This window comes from Sardina pilchardus, chromosome 24, assembly GCF_963854185.1.
Source record: "Sardina pilchardus chromosome 24, fSarPil1.1, whole genome shotgun sequence".
NCBI classification, from domain to species: Eukaryota; Metazoa; Chordata; class Actinopteri; order Clupeiformes; family Clupeidae; genus Sardina; species Sardina pilchardus.
In genome coordinates, this window is record NC_085017.1 from 14858138 (window position 1) to 14882385 (window position 24248).

The window sequence follows — 24248 nt, forward strand, 5'->3', positions numbered from 1 at the left end:
GTGTGTGTGTGTGTGTGCCTGACAGAAAGTGAACACATACTGTAGTTCTAAACATATTAGTGTTTTATTAATGAGAACTTTGTGTAAGTGCAGTCAGGCAGGTACTGTACTGTAGGTGTGTGTGTGTGTGTGTGTGTGTGAGAGAGAGAGAGAGAGAGAGAGAGAGTGTGTGAGTGAGGGCATACACCTTATATAGGTGTGTGAATGCCTTGAAGCAGAATGGGGAATTTCCTTTGCACTTGTGTTCCCAGCGTGAGGCCTTGTTCTCTTCGCGGCCCCCACTGGCGCAGCATTCTGTCTGCAAGACAGCAGGATCCTGGGCCAACAGGCACACTGCAAATGCCCCCATCCTGTAAGGGTGGCAGAGATGCAGCACCAGATTACCCCCCTCCTGACAGCATCCTGCTGGCCCGACGGTTGCCACGGCAACGCAGGGGCCCTCACCTCGACTCCCTCGGCTTTCTCCTCCTCCACCACCACCACCAAGCCCCTCCCAGCTCTTTTCTTTCCCTCCATCTATTCCTCTTTGCTCTGTTTATCTCTCTTGTCCTCTCTCGCTCTCTCTCTGCCCTCTTGAGTTAAGACAGCGTGAGTAGCGGTACTGAAGAGACGGGCACAGAGGGACATAAACACTTCAGCCCTCTCCTCCCCCCACCATCCCTTGTTTGCCCTCTCTACATCCCTTCCCCTCCCTCCCTTTTTTCCCCTCTCTCTCTAGCTTTCTCTCTCTCTCCTTCCCTCTCTCTCTTTCTATCTCTATCTCTCTTCATCTCTCTCCTCTTCACCGTCTCCATTTTTCAGCCTGCTTTAGGGGGCCCATCACATAAACATAACCGGTAACAACTTATGGACGAGGGTGAAATTTAGGGGCCCACTGGGTAAGGATGGAGGCGGGGGGGGGGTAAACGAGAAACGGGGGCGTTTGGGGTGGCAGAGGACGCGACGCTCCAATATTCTGGTCGGCCACCCCGTGCGTGCATCCTCGCTTCCGCAGCTGCGGCCTGACAGCTCAATTATCAGCCGTTAAATAAACGGCCTTGGCTTCCGCGCGCCCGCTCCTGCTCCTGGCGTCGCCGCCACCCCGGCAGAAATTATCTATAAAATTAAGAGACGGGCGGGTGTGCAAACAATTCATTACTTGCCCAACGACATCCTGTCAGTACCCATCGCACCTTCACAAATAAGGAGGGGCGAGGCGAGCGTCGCCTCGGAAGCGGTTGTGGTGAGCACGTGCCGGCCACAGCGTCGTGATTCAACTCCGCGTTCGGGACGTCCTGATGTATGAGAGTAGCCAGAGCATGGGGGATACGGAGCAATAGAGGTTCTAAACAGCTCCTCCCTTCGTCTGTACCCACTTGGGGACCGACTGACTATTTAAGAGTTAATTAAATCATCTAGCTATTGTGTTTGCGTATGTTTGGGGGCGCAAGGGACAGGGGGCAAGCGGGAGGTTGTATCGGGGTGACTCGTTTCCCGTATTCACATTCACATTAGCTCAGACAACAACCACCACCCCCCCCCCCACACACACCCCCCCTCGAGTGGTGCCTCTTAGCGTTATCATCTCTTTTAATCATTAACTTTCATTCGGCTTCCTAGGAGGAATGCCAGCCGGGAGATAAGCCCTCACTTCAAGATAATTACCCATTGGCGCTGATAAAATACTCCGCCCATGTATCACTTGTTTCCTCTTCCTCCACCCCACCACACCCCCACCCCACCCCCCATTTTTGGTGTTTTATGCTTCTTGACATTGCACCTGACCTCCGACAGAGGAGAAAGGAGCCGATTCAGCAGAGAGAATAAAGATTAGGGGCGCATCGCGGAGGCACCGGAACCAAGTAACCTAAAAAACAATTGCCACCCGGAATGATCAATGACATCATTAACCCTGGGCCACAAAGTGCTACCTCCTTCCTCTCTCCATGTCTCAGATTCAGTGTAGACACACACACACACACACAAACATAAATATCAGCCCACCAAATGGACACAAGTACACACGCCATCTACATCAGGCGTTCCAGGAAGGATATGTTTAAGGCAGTATTTCTGCACTGTCCATTACAGGCTTGGCAGAACAGAACAGAACAGCATGTTCTTTCAGGCATCCAAGCCGGGGGAGCAGAGCTATGTGAATGAGAACCTGACTTAGAGATAGAATAGCTAAAACAGCATTCCAAAAGGATTGTTTGCACGCCACTGTTTAAAACAGCAATGACTCATTCAACCTTTCTGCTGTTCTGTCACAATATGTGAACAACGCACATAGACAAACAGAATAGCAAAAACACTTTTATTCCCAAAGACGTTTGTCAGAGAACTATTGTAACAAAAGTTCTAAAATCTGGTTGTCAAACTGGCGCCATCTGTGTGTTGTTCTTCAGACCATATGGCTTTGTGTTCTCCGCTGTGTTTAAGTGCCTGCGCTTGAGTGCCGAAGAGGTCATCTGTGACCACAAGGACACTGGTACATACTGCAGCTGGTCCATAGTGTGTGGATTCCCATCGTCATGTCCATTTGAGGACTACTCATGTCCTTTCCTCACATGTGACTTTGCACTTAAATAAATCATCACGCATTGACTCAAATCAGTTGTTGAATGTATATTATATACGTTTGCCATTCAAGATCTGCATCTCTACCACTGTGATAAACCCAAACACTGAACAATAATTTGGGACCACTTTTATAGCTATCTCCGCAATGTCTTTCCGATGGGAAGAGGACTTGAGGCAAAAGTAGCCAGAGACTCACCTAATCACAACCCATTCATTGGATTTTTGTGTAAGTTGTGAAAATAGGGAAGTGTAAATCTTATTGATTGCTACAAGACTAGGCACTAACTGTCTGGATCTTTCCCCTGAGAGCTCTGAACTTCACAAAGATCTAAATAGAGCAGGACACTCACATTGATTAGTCAGTCAACCCATTTGTGGGCTGAGCAAACCAAATACACAAATAAGTGAATATGTAAATGAATAAACTACACATTGGATGCTGTCACTGGTTGGATTCGTCTCCTGGTGTGAAGCTTCTTGCTTCTCTTCCTAAACAGCTAGGTTTAAAGAAGGCTATCGTGACACATTTCAGCTTTCAGATGAGATTTATATGCAGTCGCTTTTTTTGCAGAGCAAGCACCTTTTTCCCGCCTGCTGGCACTTGACTTATTGGGTATTATTTCATAGCCATGTATACATGCTGATAAACACCTTGAAGGTTGTCAAATCAACCATATTTTCTCAGGGCGGCTGGTGAGCGAACAATCAACTCCTCTGCAATGCAAAGTGTGAACGTCAAAACTAATGTGCAATACTGGCTTCCTTCTTTATATCTGGCACGTCTGTCTTTTGGGCCCTTCGAGTCGGATGACACCAAAGCCCATCTGACTCACCCCCCCCCCCCCCCCCCCACGACTCAACCCCCCCCACCCCCCTTCCCGCTGAGTTCAACCCCTGAGACCTTGGTGGGTGGCACACATACAAGTTATTAGTTAGACTCCAGAGTCACGCCATCTCCTTGGGGGCACCGAGCGAGCCCAGAGAGTGGGAAGACATCCAGCTAGGTGACAGCCAGCATTCTAATTGATATCAAAATTGAATATCTGCTTTTTAATTGACGAGATAATAATGTCTGCATATTAGGCGAAAAACAATCAGAGGTGCATGCCTAATTAATGAGAATGGAATGTCCCAAAGGGGGAAAAAAGGGAGGTGGTGTGTGTGTGTGTGTGTGTGTGTCTGTCTGTGCATGTGTCACTGTGGGAGCATAAAATTTGGACATTATATGTCCGTGTGTAGCGTGGTGCATGGGTGTGAATTCATGCATATGTATTGATTGCATCTAAGTGTGTGTGAGTGTACTTCTATTGATGTGTGTGGCGGCGAGGGCATACATACAATGCTTTGTGCATGACACTGTGTGGTTTGTGAGAGTGTGTGTGCATGTGTGAGTGTTCCACAGGGTTCATGACGATGCATATTGGTCTCCCAGTGTGAGACACCGAGAGAATAATTATGCCTCAGAGTTGTCCACGTCGCTCCGACTCATTTTTGCCCCTAATTAGATATAATTAAACTGTCGGCCTGAAATATGGAAACACTTCCTCGTTCGCCATTAGGATTTAACAACCACAACCCGAACACGGACACTCAGGCACTTGGGTCACGGCAGGTGAGGAGACAGGGCTCCTCTTTCTTCTCGATGCTCTCCATGCCTTGATGAATCTCGTTACAGCGTCGTGATTTGGGTTGCCATGGGGAACAGACACTGCTGAGGAGAGACACCGCATTTTACGTGTGTCAAGACAAGTGCCTGACTTGTGATGATGGATGTGTTTGTCGGAGGCGGAGGAATTGAGAAGTGATGGTGCTACTGTACGTGACTTCATCGGAACACTTTTGCTAGCCGGCGAGGCTTCCTCAAGGGACTTGTCTTGCACTTACAGCAGGAACATCTGGCGCCATCACCAAAGCCTGGGCCTTGCCTGATTTAGAAGTTATTTTTCTGTCTTTGTCTAACTGAGTGTCAACAATACACTTTGAGAAAAATACCTAGGTGAATGTATTTGAATGATTTCCAGACAGGATAATTTCGACAGAATTAGCATCAGACTGATTAAACTTTATGACTCATTGAAATGTCAAAACTGATGAAGTCAAGATAAATGCAATCTTCCCACACCTGTGATGGCATTAAGCATACATCACTACTACAACATCTACCAACGAGCCCCCTTTGAAGTGGGTGGTCTTCAACACAACATGTGCACGTGAGATCACAGAGCAGAAAAAAATATTTTCAGCAAAAATGCATCTTGAAACTGTCATGCTTGATATTCGAGAAATACAAACAAACAAACAAAGCATCTAAAGCAGCTGTAGCGAGCAGGCTAAGGCCCAGCTGTCTCTCTGGAGGATTGCCCACCTTTGCAGACGGGCCGATGGTCACTCCACGCTGCGAACACCTCCGCTACCCGCTGACAGGTGATGGTCTTGGAGCCCTGGAGAACGTGGTGCTCATCACAGGTGAACTGAGATGTAGCCCCGATGCTAGGTTGGGGAAAAAGTGAAAAAAAATCACACACACACACACACACACACACACACAAATAGACAAGATCAAAGACAGAATATGCATGAACACATTTGAACTGACTAAGGTAGATGCTTTTAGCGCTGGCAAGTGGAGTGATTTTGCTGACATCCTGGTCATAGTATTTTTTTTTTCCTCCTGCACACAGCAGTCTAAATCCCTCACAATTCAGCTCAGCTGTTGCCTACTTACATCACTTTAGTTCTGTCTGCCACACTCAGTATAGATAACTTGACTGACCCTTTCCCATGCATTACAGAATATGTATCCAACACTTCTCTCATATCAAACTGGACGTTGTGCAAGGTGGTGTGCGATATTCTTCAATTGGCTCGTCATCCAGCGTGAGTGTGAACATTTCATTCTAATTTCTCTAGTGTCTAAACACCTCTCCTTCTCACTTACTTTCTCTCTCTCTCTCTCTCTCTCTCACTCTCTCTCTCACACACACACACACACACTCCCAGTGTTCCATATAAACACCTCAAAACAATTACATCAGCAGCCCAGTAGGGATCTTTTGTCTTTAATTGGCCTCTGTGCCGGGTCCATATGCAGGTTGTCAAGTTCTCTGCTGAGCCATTATTGGCGTGACTTTGGGGCTACAACTCTTTTCTTCCTCTCCTGCGCGGAATAAGGAAAGGGGAAATCCTGATTGGTATTCCGCAAGAAGCACGAGGAGAGAGGCCCACTGTCATAATCAGGTGCCCGGATATTAATGACATGTGTCACTCTCACGACAGGCTTCATAATGCAAGGCTGAAAGTTCCCCCCCCCCCTGCCACGTTCTCCTCATGAAAAAAAAATGTCCTTCAGCACTCAGGTTGATGACAAGAGTGAAGAGAGAACCAGCAAACCTGGGGGAGGAGAGGAGGGGGAGGGGGGCGGGGGTTGGGGTTACCTGAGTGAGAGAAGTTTACAATAACCATGAGTGGCCCAACGTATGGCCTGATTAATGGACTGGGGAAGAGGACCTTAGCCACTCTTCAATCAAGGCCTGCTGCAGGGCCGAGTGATTCAAACCACAGATGGCCACTAAGGCCAGGCAGGAGGCTTTGACTTATACAACTAACCAATCATTCACTGGAGAGAGAGACTGGAGGTGCACTGATGAAATGACTAGACTCAGGTGAGCTGCTTGCTGGAATGAAAACCTTCATCAGCTCTTTCTGTGGGCAAGACATTACTCTGGGTGCATCATGGAGGATTAAAACACGGTGATTTACTGTTGGGTCTCGTCTCTCTCACTAAGCGGATGCAATAACAGAGACATTCTGTATGACACATTCTTTTTTTTACTGTAAGTCTGTGAGGCACTTTAGTCATTTTAATAAGAAATAAGAAGCACTTTACTACGAGGCACTTCCTCCCAAGCGTAAATATAATATACGACTTTACTTCATAAATGGACTTACCTGAATGTTATAGGACAAACAGTGACTCTGCTAATCACTTAATTTGATGTATGAACAGTTAAATTACAAACAGAAATGAGCAAGCTCATTAAAATGGTCGTGAAACACAAATGGTTATGTTTTAGCATGAGAGAACTGTCCTCTACTGAAGAAAGGTCTTTTACAACCAGATCTTAAAATCCACTTGTGTGTGTCAACAATCCGTCACTCTCCATTCGCCATCCGGAGAGAGAGGGGGCGTTGGGAGTGTGACTTTGCACCCGGTCGGAGGGTTATGGAGGCGGGCGGGGGTGATTACCTGAAGTCGGAGCCAATGCGCTTGCCATTGTCAGGCTCCCCTGGGTCCGGGCAAGAGTTGGACGCCTGCTTGATGCCGCCCTCGTTCACTACAAAGTCAGAGAGAGAAGGGGAGAGAGTTACACTCGCTGGGGGAAAGCGTGGAGGTGAGAGGGGGGGGGGGGCAGAGCTGGATTTAGCTCAGGCAGGGGGGCCAGAGCTGGATTTTGGATCATGCTGGCTTCATGCCACAGTGTACGGCTACGGTACGGCACCTTAGACAAGCACCACAGACACCATCACTCACGACAAATCACAGACGATCACAGACACTATCACGGAAGAGACCCAGCACTAAGCAAGACCTGGGGTTTGTGTGTGTGTGGTGTTAGATTGTATTAGTAGACTGAATTAATAGATTAATAGAGAGAGAGGGAGAGAGAGAGAGAGAGAGAGAGAGAGAGAGAGAGAGAGAGAGAGAGAGAGAGAGAGAGAGAGAGAGAGAGAGAGAGAGAGAGAGAGAGAGGGGGTGAGACTGCAAGATAAAAGATGGATGGCGTGGTCAGGAAATCGCTAGAGTCACTTACAACCTCAACATCCATGAGTAGGGGGAAGCTTTAAGTTCACTTTTAAAAAGTTAAAAACACAAAGACGCAAAAGTTAGACGACCAGACACCGAGGTGAGGATGATTAATTCTGACCACCCTCTCCATTTCAGACCCCTGAGAGATGCTCAGCTTCGTCGGCCCCTCTTAGCATTGTGCTATGCCCATACATGGGCTGAAATGAGAGCTCAGAGCGAGAGGCATGTCAGGACAGAAGGCCTCTTCCTCCTCCTCTTCCTCCTCCTCCTCCGCAACAACACTCACCACAGCCCCTACAGCAAGAGGGTCGACTCAGACCACTGAGGCCCAGACACAGACCCTAAAGCCTTACTGTTGGCTCCGTGCTCATGACAGCCCCCCCCCCCCCCTCGCTCCACTTCAGCAGGCCCGGACCCTCGCACTTCAACACCGCAATTACGTTAGCGAAGGAGAGCGCGGAGAGACCCGAAGTAAACCTTTGAATCATTAGACCACAAAGCTCACTAATTTCTTGTTCAAAGGAAACTTTTTGAACTCCCCCAAAGTTTCGGCGGGTATTAAGGAGGCCGGATGTTATTTAGAAAAAAAAGCTGAGTTCTAAATAAGAGCCGTTTTCCTCCTCAAATTCAACGGCTGATCTGCGGCAATTAACACGAATGGGAAAAAAAAAACGAACCAACATTCGCGCCTGTTGCTTTTCTTAATTGCTCCAGTTCTTGTTTCATTTATCTGTTTGTTTCTCGCACCCCCCTCCCACCCCCCCTCTATAAACAACAAACATCAACAACAGCAGCAGCAGCAGCCACAAAAAAAAAAATAACACAGTTTTCAGTTCGGCAAGTGTTGCTGCCATAGTGTGAGAGAGTTTTATATTTTTAATGGCGACAGTAGTGTGGTGGGCATACAGGGAGGGAGGGAGGGAGGGAGGGAGAGTGTGTTTAAAAAATCCCTCACATATGCGGTGCGAGGAGCTCCCAGCCTGGCGCGGGGTACAGATGGCGTCCATTACTATTGGATGGTGAGTGGCTGCTGCGGAGCCCATTGCATGATGCAGAGCCCTCCACTGAGTGCTCATCAGGCTCATATCCAGGAAGTTGTTTACTGCCTAATGGAAGATGTCAGAGCTGGGGTGGGGGTGTGGGGGGGTTTGGTCAGGATGCTAGAGCTGCATAATGTATGAGGTATGTGCGTGTGTGTGTGTGTGTGTGTGTGTGTGTGTGTGTGTGTGTGTGTGTGTGTGTGTGTGTGTGTGTGTGTGTGTGTGTGTGTGTGTGTGTGTGTGTGTATTTGGTGGACGTGTTGGAGTGGTGTGAGATTTCCTATCGCTTTGTGAACCACAACGCGGTGCAGCACCCCGAAAATGGTCTCTCTGTGCCACGGGTAGGAGAGTGATAAAATGGCCGGCTAGGTCATTGGGGTCTGTGTCTGACAAACAGACAGGAAAAACACACACGCGCATAACACCATCAACAATAACACAAACAAACTCAATTGCCACTTCATTTGGAGTCCCACTCGTTCCTGAACATGCCGTACTCGCCAGATGACAAGATGGCGGTGCTCTGCTCTGCATGAGCTGATTTGCTAAAATTAGCTTCAACAACAGCACTGTTGAATTAGCTTAGAAAAAGGGAGGGTGAGATAGCCATCAGAGTTCACCTGTGATTCAGGGCATATTCTTATACTATACTTGAATTTCCCCTTGGGGATCAATAAAGTATCTAGCTATCTATCTATCTATCTATCTATCTATTCGCCTCACCCTGTGTAAGAGATGATTAAATGGGGGCCCTTTTCCAGCGCCTGAGCTCAGACAAATGATGTCTGCTCTCTTTTAATAAGGACTCCCGGGCTTGAGGAAACTACTACGCGAGGAAGGGAAGCTGTATAGATGTCATCACCCGGACAATTCAGTGACTGGTGCCTGGGTGAGAGAGCTCTCACTCTGATCAAAGCACTGGTCAACTGACCATAGGTCAGCCTGTGCTGTGGAGGACTCTCAGGAAAAGCATGGGGGGCTGACCTCTTACAATATAAGAACAGTGCCGGGGTATACTGTAGACGGCAACACTGTGTATGCAATGGCAGGGCTGTAGGACTAAGGCAAAAAAAAAGCTTTACACTGTACATGCTCTCAAAATGACTCAAAATGATATTTGACATGATTTGTTGTCTTGCTCATTATGTAAGTATGGAATCTACATTGGTACAACCCTAGGGTTTCCAAAAAGGTCGGGACACTGTGTAAAATGTAGATAAAATCAGAATATTATAAGTTGTGAATTTCGAACCCATATTTAGTTGCAAAAAGGACATATTTGCCTAATTAATGAAAAATATGCATTCATTTCAAATTTGATGTCAGCAATACAGTACATCTCAAAAAGGTTGAGACATGGCATGGGCACAGGGGCAATAAAACACTAGAAAACTAAATTAAAGCTACAAAACCACAAGGAGGAACATTTCAGAATGTATTAGGCTAACCGGCACTATGACTGGACATAAAAAGAACATCCAGGAGAGGTAGAGAAGAGTTAAAGATGCGGAAGGCATTCTTCACTCTGTAAACCTGTATGGGCAAATAATGCCAGCAATTAAAAGAATGGTGCTCTTCAATGTGAAATAGCAAAGAATTTGTAGATTTCATCATCATAATATTTTCCATTCAAATATTCTGAGAATCCATTGAAAATTGTAAACAAGGGACAGAGCTGAAAAACAATATTGGATGGCTGTGATCAATGGACCCTCAGATAGCTCTGAATTAAAATAGACCTAATTGGCTTTGGAAAACTTCTGATATTGACTGTCTATGAAAACAGTTTGATGCTTCATCCACAAAAGCCAGTTAAGACTCTACCGTGCAAAGAAGAAACCATGTTTAGACATGATCCAGAAATGCCACCATCTTATCTGGGCCCGACCTCATTTAAGATAGACTGAGGCAAAGTGGAACACTGTCCTGTGGTTAAACCAATCAAAAATGTAACTCTTTTTGGAAATCATGGACTCCTCATCCTCCAGGCTTAAGAGGAGAGGAATGTTCCAGCTAGTTATTAGTCTACAGTTTAAACGCGTCTATGCTGGTATGGGAGCGTGTTTGTGCCTATGGCATGGACAGCTTGCACATCTGAAACGGCCCAATTAATCCTGAATGATATATAGCGGTTTTCAGCAACATATGTCATCATCCACATACAGTATCATCTTTTTCAGGGAAGATATCTAATATTTCAGGAAAATAGTGACAAACTGCATTCTAAACAGTTGCTCCATGGCATACGTATGAATCCAGGTGGTATAGAGGCCTACTTGCAGCCTAGTCCCTTTCACATTGGGTGCATCATGAAATGGGGGGAAAATAATAAAATGATAAAATGCCCCTGTCCTTACTTTTTTAAAGACGTGTTGCTGCAATAACAAAACAATCAAATTTCTCCGTTTGAACAATTTTACACAGCGTCCCAACTTTTTTGGAAGTGCGGTCGTATTTATGGCCGCTGGCAACACTTTTCAGCGAGGACAGTTAAAATGCTGGAGACGTGGAGCATGCTTGTTTGGGATCGCGTCTATGGGGCTTTTCAAATTTGCAAAGTGGGGGCAGCCATATATGCATGCGTGAGTGTGTTTGTTCTTTTTTTTTGTGCCCGCTTCATTCTATCAACAGGGATTTCGGCTGAAAAGACAAAACAAAAACAACGGAAAAGGAGGGAGGAAGAAAGCCAGCTCGCCAGGCAGACGACAAGAGGCGGGCCGCCCGGAGGACTGCAAGCCAGCAGTGAACCAATGTGTAAGTAGGCAGATAGCCACATGGGCATTGGACATACAGACGCTTTCCACTGACAAAGCCTGGCTATTCTGTTTTTTTTCCCCCAACTAGACTGACTTTTTCTTTTTTTTTCGTTCACAGCTTGTTTTGTCCACGGATGGATGACATAATCGCGTGGAGGGGGGAAAACAAATAAGAGAGGGTAGAAAGCCTGGCATGACTAATACTACAAGCGTGAACGGTGTCACTGTGATGAGTGAGCGCCCAGGCGGACAGGCGGGAGGGCGGGCAGACGGGCACTGGAACAGGGGCTTCTGGGATGGGAAAAAGCAGGGGTGACACATAACTGGGGTTTGCACCGTAATTATGCTGGATGGGGCTTGGTGAGTGAGACTGAGACAGTAAGCACACACACACACACACACACACACACACACACACACACACACACACACACACACACACACACACACACACACACACACACACACACACACGTAGACAGTTGCATACACCCAGACATAGACACACGTGGATAGTGTAAGGCCAGCAATTTGCATATCTACAGTAAACCAGTGGAAAGGTCACATGTAGACAAAAGCCTCTATAATGAACAGCAGCTCAGCTCTGTTTATACACACAGCGAGCTAGAAAGCCTTTGTTTTCAGCTGCCATTTGGTCTCAGGCCTGGATTCCTGGACCTCAGGAAAATACATGAACTCTGACTCATTTTGTCAAAGGAGAATTATAATCTGCTCAGGTCTGATATAATTTTAAAAGTCTCAAGAAATAGAGTATTGTCAGTTGAAGAGCAGTAAAGTTAACCCAGATGTCCGTATAACCTGGGATATTTTATGCTCTCTCTGATGAGATGTGCCCATACCCCATCCTCTCAGATAAGAGAGATGTCCTGGTGATTCCAGATGAATGTTAACACTTGGAGGTCCGGGGCCTTTTCAGGCACTTTGAGGCAGTCAGCTATACCCTGAGATTTTTAAGTTTTTCATCTAACTAAAAACACCTACTGTATGCAAAAGTGGCACATATGGTTATATTCTAGAGGTCCTCCTCAATAATTATATGAGAGTAAAGTGGATGTAATGAAATTAGTTTTTATTATAATTCAGTGTAAACACAACTATTTAAAAAATGATTATGCTAAGTTGTATTAGATATAAAGGGAAGAACACTGATTAGTCATCCTCTCTTCTATTTTGCCTCCTATCTTTGACTTTCTAGGTTCTGCACTTCTTGTTCACTTCCTCTGGAGGAGACCTTGCTCTCTCTGACCTCTCTCGCTCTCTCTCTTTCTCTCTTGCTCTCTCCTTTCTTTGGGGTTTGTTGTATTTTCTTTATATTTGATGTATTGTTTTATCTGATGCATTTGACATGTAACTTGTTTCATACTTCATTAGGTTTATGTTTAAGTTTGTTATTTGGTTCAGCTTACTTTGTTCAACTGGCATCCAATTTGAATTTTACCCTCCATTCAATTTAAGTGATATTGGTTTACATTTAAGCTTGTGGTTTTATGGTTAAAAAATCGTAATTTTACCACCAATTACCTCTCCGCTCCTCGTATGTCACTGCTCTGCTACTACTTGGCAATCATTTGAGTCAGATTAACTGTACTCTCTCGTAACATTTACCGCTGCTGAACCCTTCTGTTCTGTTCAAGACACATCAAGACACATTCAGCGTAACATTTCACAATAGATAGACATACAGTATACACACATACACACAGACACAGACACAGACTCCAGACTCACACTCACACACACACACAGACACACACAGACACACAGACACACACACACACACACACACACACACACGCACACACGCACACACGCACACACACACACACACACACACACACACACAGGATGTATCTGGTTTCTCCGAGCCTCTGAGCACATCTGACAATGGCGCAGCTAAAACGTCTCCTCACAGTTGTGCCACCATCTGCTGCCCATCTCGGGGCAGAGTGAACAGAGGGGGCATGATGGCAGATTGGAGGAAAAAAACATTTTAAGATCCATTCTATCAGAGCCAGAGACATCACAGTATCGATTTCAGTAACTGTGCTGTCAGCAAATGTTTACAAGTAAACGCAAGGGCATGAGGTCAAAAGACACACACACACACACACACACACACACACACACACACACACACACACACACACACACACACACACACACAGACACACAAGCACGAGCATGAGCACACACACACACACACACACACAGTAATGACTTTATCTAAAAATATAAACCTACAAATACATCTATTTTTACTGCCTTTCAATGCCTTTCAACAGCCAGCCTTGATGCACTCTGCCACGCACCCCCCCCCCCCCCCCCCCCGTGTGTGAGCTGCACATGACTGGCTCGGAGTGTGACAGCTGAGGGGATGTGCTTACACCGCTGTCTCCCCTGCAGGACAGCCGGAGCCTCACAAAAGGCACCGCGCCGCCGCCGGCGTCCAAAAATACTCCCCGGGAAGACGGGAGCAGTAGTGGTGGTGGTGGAGGTGGAGGCTGCTGCTGCTGCTGCATAGGCAGCGGTAGCATGCCAAGGCAGCGGAATCAGAATGGCAACAAACACATGAAAGGGACTGTTTCCATATCAAAGTGGAGAGGCTGGCGAGAGAGAGAGGGAGAGGTAGAGAGAGAGAGAGAGAGAGAGAGAGAGAGAGAGAGAGAGAGAGAGAGAGAGAGAGAGAGAGAGAGAGAGAGAGAGAGAGGGAGAGAGGGAGAGGGAGAGAGAGAGAGAGAGAGAGAGAAAGAGATCTGGGGTGTCTTTTAGACCTAGAGAGAAGAGCTAAGTTGGATGATGGGTTGTGGGGAAGAAGGATATTTTTTAAAGGTGGTTGTTTGCTAAATAAAACTGCAATGTAAGGCTATTGTACAGTTTCCTTTTGTTGTGATTAACATACAGCTCATACAGTTAAGCTAAGCATGCATTTAACAAACACAGACAGACAGAGAGAGAGAGAGAGACGAATACAGACACACACACACACACACACACACACACACACAGACACAAACATTAAAAATAGGATGAAGACAAAGGATAATCCATCATATTGTTCCTCGCTCCTAGTCAATTTGGACTATGAATAGCTCAAACACAAATCCAGAGATACTGAAGGATTTTCACAAAATTCTCCTCCTCAATTTGTAATCTACAGTACTTCAGCACCATACAGCTGATGATTGCTGGCCAGAACGGCCTATCGTTTTAATCTCACTTTATCACACATCCACAGCCTTCACAGTTTAAGAGCAAATTCTTGTTAAAAATTCATAAGCAACGGACTGTCATGCAGAGAAAAGCTTTAGAGTACAGCTATTGTTTTTGGCTTGTTTTGCTTTGTTTTTTTTTCTTATGAACAACAGTTGCTAAGAAACAACAGTTCCCAGCTCCCTGAGTATCAGTGGTAGAGAGTGAGAGGGAGCTGTGGCCAAGCCAGTTCCGGCGCCGCAACATAACCGTGAGATTCCGCTCGGCAGCGGGAGGCTGGAGAACTGTCATCTCAACTCGTGTCAGCCGTGATAACAAAAGGCCATAAGTGGAAAAAAAACAAGCATCTTTTTTTCTCTCTCTCTCTCTCTCTCAAAAAAAAATGGCAGTAGAGATCCGGACAACAGGAAATCACTCAGTGAAAGGTGCTTTTTTTTTTTTTTTACTGTAGCACAGCATATATAATGCTGTTAGACGTGTCATGTTTTCCATTCCACCACCCGTCAGCAGACGCAGGGATGACTGGTGCTGGAGATAGGGTGGAGGGGGGGGGGGTTGGGTTGTGGCGCTGGGTGTATTTTTTTTTTTTAGGTTGGGGATTGGCTCGTCTACAAATGGCCCTGGCTGGCGGTATGAGATCGTGGGTCACTTGAGCACACCTCATCAGCTCTCTCCTCCCCGACGTGCACGAGGACAATTTGTCTGAAATGTTTAGGAAAGTTGCCTTTTATTTCCACATGGTGGAGGCCGGCGGAGCGTGAAACCCATTGGGAGAAGAACGGGTGGGAGCGCCAGGCCAGTAGAGAGGGAGGCCACGGGGAGGGAGGGATGGATGGAGAGAGAGAGAGAGAGAGAGAGAGAGAGAGAGAGAGAGAGAGAGAGAGAGAAAGAGGTTAAAAGAGATAAGAGAGGTCGGAATGGAGAGAAGGATGGGTAGAATGACAAATAAACAGAGAGAAAAGAAAGGGATGCAGAAGAGGAAGCATGCGAGTGTGTGTATGTGTGTATGTGTATGCGTATGGGATGTGTGTGTATGTGTGTATGTGTATGCGTATGGGATGTGTGTGTGTGTGTGAGTGTGAGTGTGGATGACTCGGGGGTGTTTTTGTCAGGCTGCACTTTCAGGTTTCTAGTGACAGTCCCTATCACCTGTTACACCTCCAGACTCAGGCCTGTCAAACAGTCAACTCATAGCATACTCAGTGACACCTACCATTTACCATACACACACATACACACACACACACACACACACACACACACACACACACACACACACACACACACCCTCACATACAGCTGACAACCATATCAATAGACATACACGCACCTTATGACATGTACAGACATAAAGGTACCAAACACCTTCAAGTACAGATGAATGTAAAACAGACACACACATAATACAGCTGTCGCAACAACACATGAAATTTACACATTTGTAGATACACATACCTACACATGTACAGTATTCACACATACACTGTCCGTTACTCTTACTAATACACAGACACACACACACACACACACACACACACACACACACACACACACACACACACATACTCACTGGAAACAACACAGCTCAGTGATTAATTACTGCTTTGAGTAACAAAAGCTAAGCTTGGACTATTTCTACACAGGGGGAAAGCAAACCTTGTCGCACCACTGAAAGATAGTACAAGCTCTGCTTAGCCATCTGCGTATCACACAGGCAAGAACACACACGCACATTTGATGGAACTCTATTCAGACTGCAAGCTTAAACCACTCATTTCGAGAGCTGCTATATGCTTCAATTAGTCAGCGTTCTCTTTCACTGAACACGTTTTTTGGTCTACGGTAATTAACCTCGGCTTCGTTCGTTAGACAGTGTCTCTCAACTTTTGTGCAATGATGCATCCCACAACGCGCTTTTTCACTACAAAGACACGGCTGGCCCAAAAGAAAAGAATATAATGAGAGAGAGAGAGAGACAGAGCGAACAAGAGATAGAGAGAGCAGAAAAAGAGGAGAAAGGAAGAAAGAAATGATAATAATAATAATAACAATAATAATAATATAACGTAAACATAGAGCCCAAATGCAGATGCATACAGAACATGCAGAAACATGCACACAAGCTTCAAAATGGGGAGCTGCTTGTCGTGGGTCTGTCGTTGCTGTTGTGTTCTGCTCATGCACGCTCTCCTTATTACCTCCCCCCCCCCCCCCCCCCCTACACACACACACACACACACACATGCACTGTGAGTGCCCAAGGGACAGACCCATTCTCTCAGAGAGAAACTGAACAGACTCTACTCGAGAGCTCCACACATACACACCTCCAACAACTAAACAAAATGCCCATGCTGGTGCTGGTGCTGATGCTGATGCAGACGTGCCAGGGGGACTGTGATGTCTGCTCTGCACGATGCTTTCGTGATTTCCAACAAAACAGTACATTTATTTGTCTAGGCTACAGACCAAATAATTCCATTGCATTTGTTTCTGGGTATTTGCCAACATCTTAAATAAAAATGAATGTTGGGCTGTTTGTCCTCGTCCTTGATTAAGTGTTGAACGCTGGAGGCGACACTATAATTCTATACATAAAGTAATAAAAGAACAATCCAAAAAACCCAAAACATTCAACTTTCATATTGTGTTTTCTTAAGAAACATAAACATTTAAGCAAGCAACTTGTGCGTTCATGTGATAAAATGCATTTCATTATATTAATGTCCCTTGAAGCAAATAATCACTTTAATTCACAAAGAGGGAAAGGACAGAATTCATGAAATACTATATTGCAGGATACATATGTGGATGAAATTAGTCTGAATGTGACACTTCAGTTAAAACCACCTGAGCTTATTCTGAGCTGGGAAATAACGACCCTAAGCATATACTCTTAAATGGCCAATTTGCCTCTCTATGCTTCATGTGCGTCAGGTAGCCATGCCAATAGTGCACTGCAGTGCAGCACAATATGAGTAGTTCGGCATCATGTTAAATCATTTCCACAGAATTCAAAAACGTTCCTCTCCAAAAAGGGGCACCCCTCTAACATTTGGGATATCAGAATAAAGCCTAAGAACTGGATCCATTATAACGTGTCTTATAATGTATGTTGCGTGGTCACGTCAATATTATATGTTCTTCCTTTGTTCCTTTGTGAGGGTTAAGGTTAGCATTAGCAACAAGCAAAATAAACATTTATGTTACAAAGTAAACTATATTAGAATGGTTAAATCAGAAAGTGATTCATTACCTGCTATTTAAGGCCTCTTAAGATGGAGTGTGATCATATTATACAAGAGTTAGCTACGGCCAAACAAGCTATTGATTTCTGGTTGGACAAAAGACATTCCATGTATGGTGATATCCTAGCCCAATCTCACTCAGACCATTTACCAGTCGGAATCACTCCATGTTTTCATCATCGAAAGCCAAGGGGCAGAATCACAGGTGCCCTTACAAACTAACCATAAATTTAAGATGACAAAAAAAAAAAATGTTTTTCTGAGTAACCTAACCATGGATTACCACTAGTTGATAAATAAGCACCATTCTCAGGCACTGCTAGAAATTTGATCTCACAGGGGTAAATGGCAAATATGAACCATAAATTATGTATATATCACTGGTCATTTAGCTGTTAAGCATTTTAACATAATTGTTATGCTATGGCTGTACTGATTTAAAAAGCGATGGATCCACCAGACCCAGGAACATCGGCTGAGTCACAAAAATATGAACACCTTTCAAGGGTTAAATCCTAATATTACCATGGTCATTAGCCATGGTTTTCCTCAGAAGGTGTATAGCCTACCATATTTTTCCTCAGAGGGTATAAACCATGGTTTTCTTCAGATTGTATAAACCATGTTTCTTCCTAAGCCAACTTCATCCACGGTTAAAAAAAAAAAAACCATAGTAGATTTTACACAATTACCATGCTAAAACCATAGCAGTACCACAGTCACCATGAAGTGTGATAGGGGAACCATGGTGGCACTATAGTTAGGAGCATGGTGTTCACCTTCACCATGGGGTACCATGATAAAACCATAGTTACTGCATTAAAACCATAGGACACCATTGTCGAAAGGGTGCTGAGTGTATAGCATTACCTTTGACGACTACTTTGAGAAAATGGAACAAATGGAATCGAAGGACTGCACAAACTCCTCTATAATGTGAAGTCAGGTGAGTGTACAAATGGATGTTAATTACTAACGCCTCACACTCAAGTGGCTGGCAGAGTGACAGCATGTGTTGCTTGGCAACAATTGACACCAAGAAACTCAAGTGGTAACTACAGTAGATCTATGTTTTTAGTGGAAGAGAATGAATAACCAAAATAGAACAAATGACAGAAAAAAAGAGTCTGGTGTCAATGAATTAAAAATAAATTAAAATCAATTGGCTGTAGAACCATTACACAAAAGCAATGCTAACAGAGTTGGTAGTATATAATATATATATGGGTCTAGTGGGATCAGGTTTAGGTAAATTAGGGGGTTAGGCAATGAGAGAAGTTTCATTAGGTGAACCATCCTATCACATGATTTGTACGGTAGGATAACTCTTTATCAGGAGAAGCTAGCGGGACTGAAAAGACTTTTTAAGGGCTCTCTGCCTTCCATATCTTACTGGAAAGCGTACCTGAGGTTCGGCTGCTCGAGTCGACTTTTCCTGAGAACTGTATAAAAAGACTGCGGCTGCAGCGATGCGCGATTTGTCCACTCGGCCAGCCAATTTCCCAGCAAACAATCACAGTCATTGTTACGGCCCAGTCCCGCACTGCAATTTTGTATACCTAATTTTAGCCGTCTATTTTGCACACGGGCGGCACAACAGCAGACCATGCCAGCGAGCTTTGATGTGGCGAAGGGTTTGAACAAGCTGACTTTCATTCCGGAGCATGTGTACTGAATATTCTGTGTTGACAGTAGTAGGAGAGGCCAGCTGGGACTCTGAGAGGTGTGGGCCACCAGAGGACATGTGTGCTCTGCTTTAATATGTGCTCTCCCACTGTGTCATCCAGGAGGGGGGTATTTTTTTGGGAGGTGTTTACAGTGCACTGAGAGTACGTAGCTCTCCAGATAACCTCAGAATGGGCCCAGGGTGGCTGAAGAAAAACAGGTACCAACCAAATTAATCTGTCCTCACAGATTTGAGTTGTATGCATATTGTTTGCAAATAGACACTGCCTAAAATCTTTTTTTCTTATATTATTCTCTTTTTCTTATATTATTTTTGCTTTAGATTTTACAGTATGATCAAATTGAATAAGGATTGGCCAAGGGAGAGGGTTTGTGTTTTCCTTAGTTGAAGTACAGAAGTTCAGCATCAGACATGGGTTCATACTGTACATATCAGGGCTAATAGTTGGGCTGATCAGCAAAACAATTGTCCATTTTATGAGTTATAAGTGGTATTTTATGACTTATAACTGGTAATATGCATCTGATCACAGCACTGCTGCTGTAAGGACATTCTGTTGTGGCCTTGTGTGTCATGCAGCTGGCAAGCGTCTGACCGCTCGACTGACGCCGTTCTGGGACTCCATCCTTGAGATTTGCACAGTGCATGTGTGTGTTCCATAACGTGCAGGTTCCCTGCCACGGTGCTGAGAGGCAGGCTGGCTAGTTCACAGATGGCAGGGCAGAGGGGATAACAGACCATGCAAATAGCACCATCAGGCAGGAATACAGTGGCCAAACGAAGCAATGGCAAAATAAAACAGGACTACACAAACATGACACATACGCACACGGACCACACACAAAATGCCACAGAACGGAAAGGTTACAGATTTACCATAATAAAGAGTAACAAACAGGTAGACTCACAGATAGAAAACTTGTTGTTGTTGTCTTTGCCTGGGAATAATTTTACTCCTCTAGATTTAAAATCTACGGACCTTTTCACTAGTCAAAGGGAAAAAGAAAGGAAGAAAGAAACAAAAACAAACATGAAATCAGATGAAACAGGTTCCAAATAATCAGTCAGCATTAAAAGGACACCATCCCTGAAAAGCCTCATGACAAGAACTACAGAAACAAACAAAACAAACAAACAAACAAACAAACAAACAAACTAACAAACAAACAAAACCTAGAAGTGAAAATCTGCAAACACACATATTCTGGCCAAAAAAAAAAGAAAGAGAAAGGAACTTAAGATGTGAAAGCTGAGATGTGGTGTGCTGAAGAAAGAAGTGAATGTTCAGATGGAGGAGTGGATGAATGTTCCGGAAGAGAACGGAGGAGAAGAAACATAATCGTAAGCAGGATGGACTTTTGTTCATTTGTCAGCCTTCAGACGACTGGGGTGGTCCCCAGCCGGTCAGCCACCGAGATGTCCTCGCCCTGGAGCCACCAAGGGCACTTCAGGGGCAGAGGTGGCTCTAGCTGGCGGACACTTCTAGGGGTAGAGAGGCCAATTTGTGAGGCCACAGCAAACTTTGTCAAATTTATCAAAGGACAGGGCAGTAGCTCACCCAGTTTACTGCACAACACTGGCGCACCTTTAGGGCCTTCACGGCCTTTGTCAACTCTAGTTTTCAGCTCATCTCTGATCTCAGATGAACAAAAGTCCTGCAGTCTTATAATAATACTAATAACAATACTACTACTACATGTACTACTACTACTACTACTAATAATAATAATGATAATAATAATAGTACAACTACTACTACTACTACTACTACTAATAATAATAATAATAAAACGTAAATGTTTCTTTATGGCTGGGTACTGTGTTCTTTTTTGCTAAAGCAGATGATGGACATATATGTGAATATAATGCATGATAAAATGTTAAAAACAAACAACCAAATAGATAAAACAAGAATATCACATAACATCATTTGAGCATCATCACCTCATGTATACATAACAACAAAATATCACATCAGAGCATGGGGGTTTGTGGCGATGACTGGGGATTTGAGGAGCTGAGGACCAGGAGACTGAGTGGATGCAACTCTTGTTGCTGCTTTGCTTGGATGGACACACACACTCCCCAGCCCACAGCCTCCCCAAGGCCCCGGCCACATACGCCCATTTAGCCTCTGTCCGTTCGTTCTCTGATTCAACTGTTTTCTGGAGGAGGAATTTAACCAGCACCGTCGACTGATAAATGAATTTGGGGCGTGATGCTATCAAGCATGTCTTGACTGAATTGCACCACCATTTCACACAAGAATGCTTCATACCAATTTTAATGCGAACAAAGAGGTGGGGGGGTTGGGAGACTGGGTGATTGTTGGTGGTGTTGTTTGCAGCGGCAAATATATCATGGTTGACTCAGTGAATACTTATAAGACATGTTCTTTTTTTTTTCCAGGGATATTTTGTGCATCTTGACAGACATGGAGATGGATGTCAATGAAATAAGATGTTTGCCCACCCTTACAAAGTATTCTACAAAGACTATACCATTCATTTGCCAAAATCATTCATAAAGAGAATGGTATTACTACAGTATGTTGTTGAGGAATATTCAACTCCAGGCTTTCTTTTCTATTCTACTGTACGTTACCAGTTTTGTCAATGTTGTGAGTGGTCAAACATATTGGAGACAGTAGCAAACCGGTGCATGTACTGTTCTCCCTCTTGCTCAGGGATATATATAGTACTACAACACAAATGATATTACAGTTTCGAAAGGAAAGAAAAATTGAAATCGAAGAGACTGCTGAATATTTGATCGTACACGCGCCCCACTTACATCTCTCAGACCGTGTGCTACATGTACATTAATTAACGCTCCTTCCTTCCTTCCCGCTTGGCGTGGACAGCTTTGATTAAACACATCACCATGGAGAACTACACTGAACACAACTAACAATAATGATGCATGTCTCTATTATAACATTGTGCCAGCTCGGTAAGATTGATAATTCAATTAATTTGAAGGGTCCATGCTAAGAAACCATCTTGGATTCAACATGTGATCAGGCCGGCTGCACACAGTAGCACATGATGGCAACATGTGAACCACATAGCAAGGGTCCTCTTACTCAATACACAGGCCTGATAAATGATACCTCCCTGCTGACTCCCCATTAGCAAGAGCTGAGTGTTTCATTCCAGCACTTCAATCTTGGCCCTTAAAGAGAACCACCTGCCAGGCCCTCATAAATAAATAAATAAATGAAATAAATAAAACTAAAATGAGAAATTGATTTCAAAACAAACCAAAAATAGCTTTAAAACAACATGAAAAGGGTATAAACTCTGAAGGTGGTTAATGACTCTGCATCTGGATAGGCATCCTGCTTCCCCCCGCGTCTGCATTTGATTGACAGATACTGGAACTCTACTTGGACGAAGTGCTGATGATTAAAACAGGAAATGGGCTGACCATTACTTAAGGCCTACTTGAACAGTGATCAAGCACAGCCCAAATGATGGACGAGGGGCGGAGGGGCATTTTATGCTCAAGTGCCGAGCAGAGTTCATTTGTTCACTTGATGTCTGGGAGACACGGCTAGAATGCGCCCCAGAAAAAGTCAAGACTCTTGACCTATGTTAACTTGAACTTCACATAAGTTCCTCATTTTACGATATAATGGTTTTGGTAGGCCTGCTTCTGAATACCAATACTCCCTAGACACCATCATTTACAGGGAGGGAAGAAAACCTGTAGTGACTCCACAGGAATTTGTGTGCTATTCTACCACTTTACTTTAAATATGATGAACTAGCAATAAATCCTTCTGCAGGATATACTGTACAGTAGCACTTCAATTGGATCACAGAGCAGAGCAGCGCTGATGCCTGTGATAGTCGCTGGTTGATGGCTTGCTTTTCACAGTGCCTGAGGCAGAGAACAGGTTCTCTTTCAGAGAGCAATAAAACAGTGTTTGTAATGCTGTTATTTAGCTTAGGCTAAGGGCTAAGCTGGGTTAATGGCTAATGCTAGCTGAAAGCCGCAGGGCTGGTAGCAATACGGAATGCTTCCACAGTGACACTACAAAATTACATTATGGTGGTATTACTGTAGAGCCAGCAGTCCTTGAAAACACCTGAGCTTCCCCTCCCCTCTTTTTTCGCTCTCTCTCACTGAGATGTGATACTATATTGTTTGACTGTATCGGCATTCTTGTTAATTTATCAATAAATTAGCACTTTAGACTTGTTTATATACATACAGAGGCGGACATCTCAGGTTCAGAGAGTAAAAGTCCTGCCAAGTATTTGATCCAACCAATTAGTAAACCAGCTCATCCTAATGTGCCAGGTATCATAATTAGTGTTATCACTTGTGTTGAGTGCACATGTAGAAATAATATATGACTGGACTTTTACTTTCTGGAACCGCAATGTCTGCCTCTGTATACATACTGTACTTGAGAAAATAACATCAAAAAGAGAAACTTTAGGTAGTTACAAAGTCTTCTTTTTGAACTCCTCATATGTCCTATTGAAATAAAACCAAACTCTTGTGTGTTAAAACAGTACATAACCAAACAGTGCCTTACCAACGTTCTAACAATCTTCTCATTTTATTCAAATTAAAATAAAGACAACAACATTCAAACTTTCAGTGCAAAGACCTTTTGCATCAGTATTTCATAATTAGCTGAAAAGAAATGAGCAATTTCCTTGCCGTGTTAAAGAGAAACATATTTCCTATTTTCAGGGGAATGTGCCACCATAATGTCAAACGGTCAACTATTTTAATACATAAACTAAACGACTGAAGTATTTAACTGTTAGATGTTGTTTTTCACAGGCTGTGAGATCTGCTTTTTAAAAAATAGCGGATGAAATATTCCCATTTTCTTACTTTCTTTGGAGCTTTTAACAGCGACATCACACTACACACCAAAAACAAAGCTTGAACTAA

The 24248-nt window shown here is 44.3% G+C and overlaps 1 protein-coding gene across 1 annotated transcript in view; it reads right to left on the reverse strand.

The window, feature by feature from the left end:
* csmd3b (CUB and Sushi multiple domains 3b) overlaps positions 1–24248 on the reverse strand; it is a 407622-nt gene that overhangs the window by 200027 nt on the left and 183347 nt on the right. The window contains exons 7-9 of the mRNA XM_062530145.1: positions 20240–20317; positions 6809–6896; positions 4928–5052 (exon numbers count right to left, since the gene is read on the reverse strand). Coding sequence (XP_062386129.1) covers positions 4928–5052; positions 6809–6896; positions 20240–20317 — 291 coding nt within the window. The remainder of the gene's footprint in view (positions 1–4927; positions 5053–6808; positions 6897–20239; positions 20318–24248) is intronic.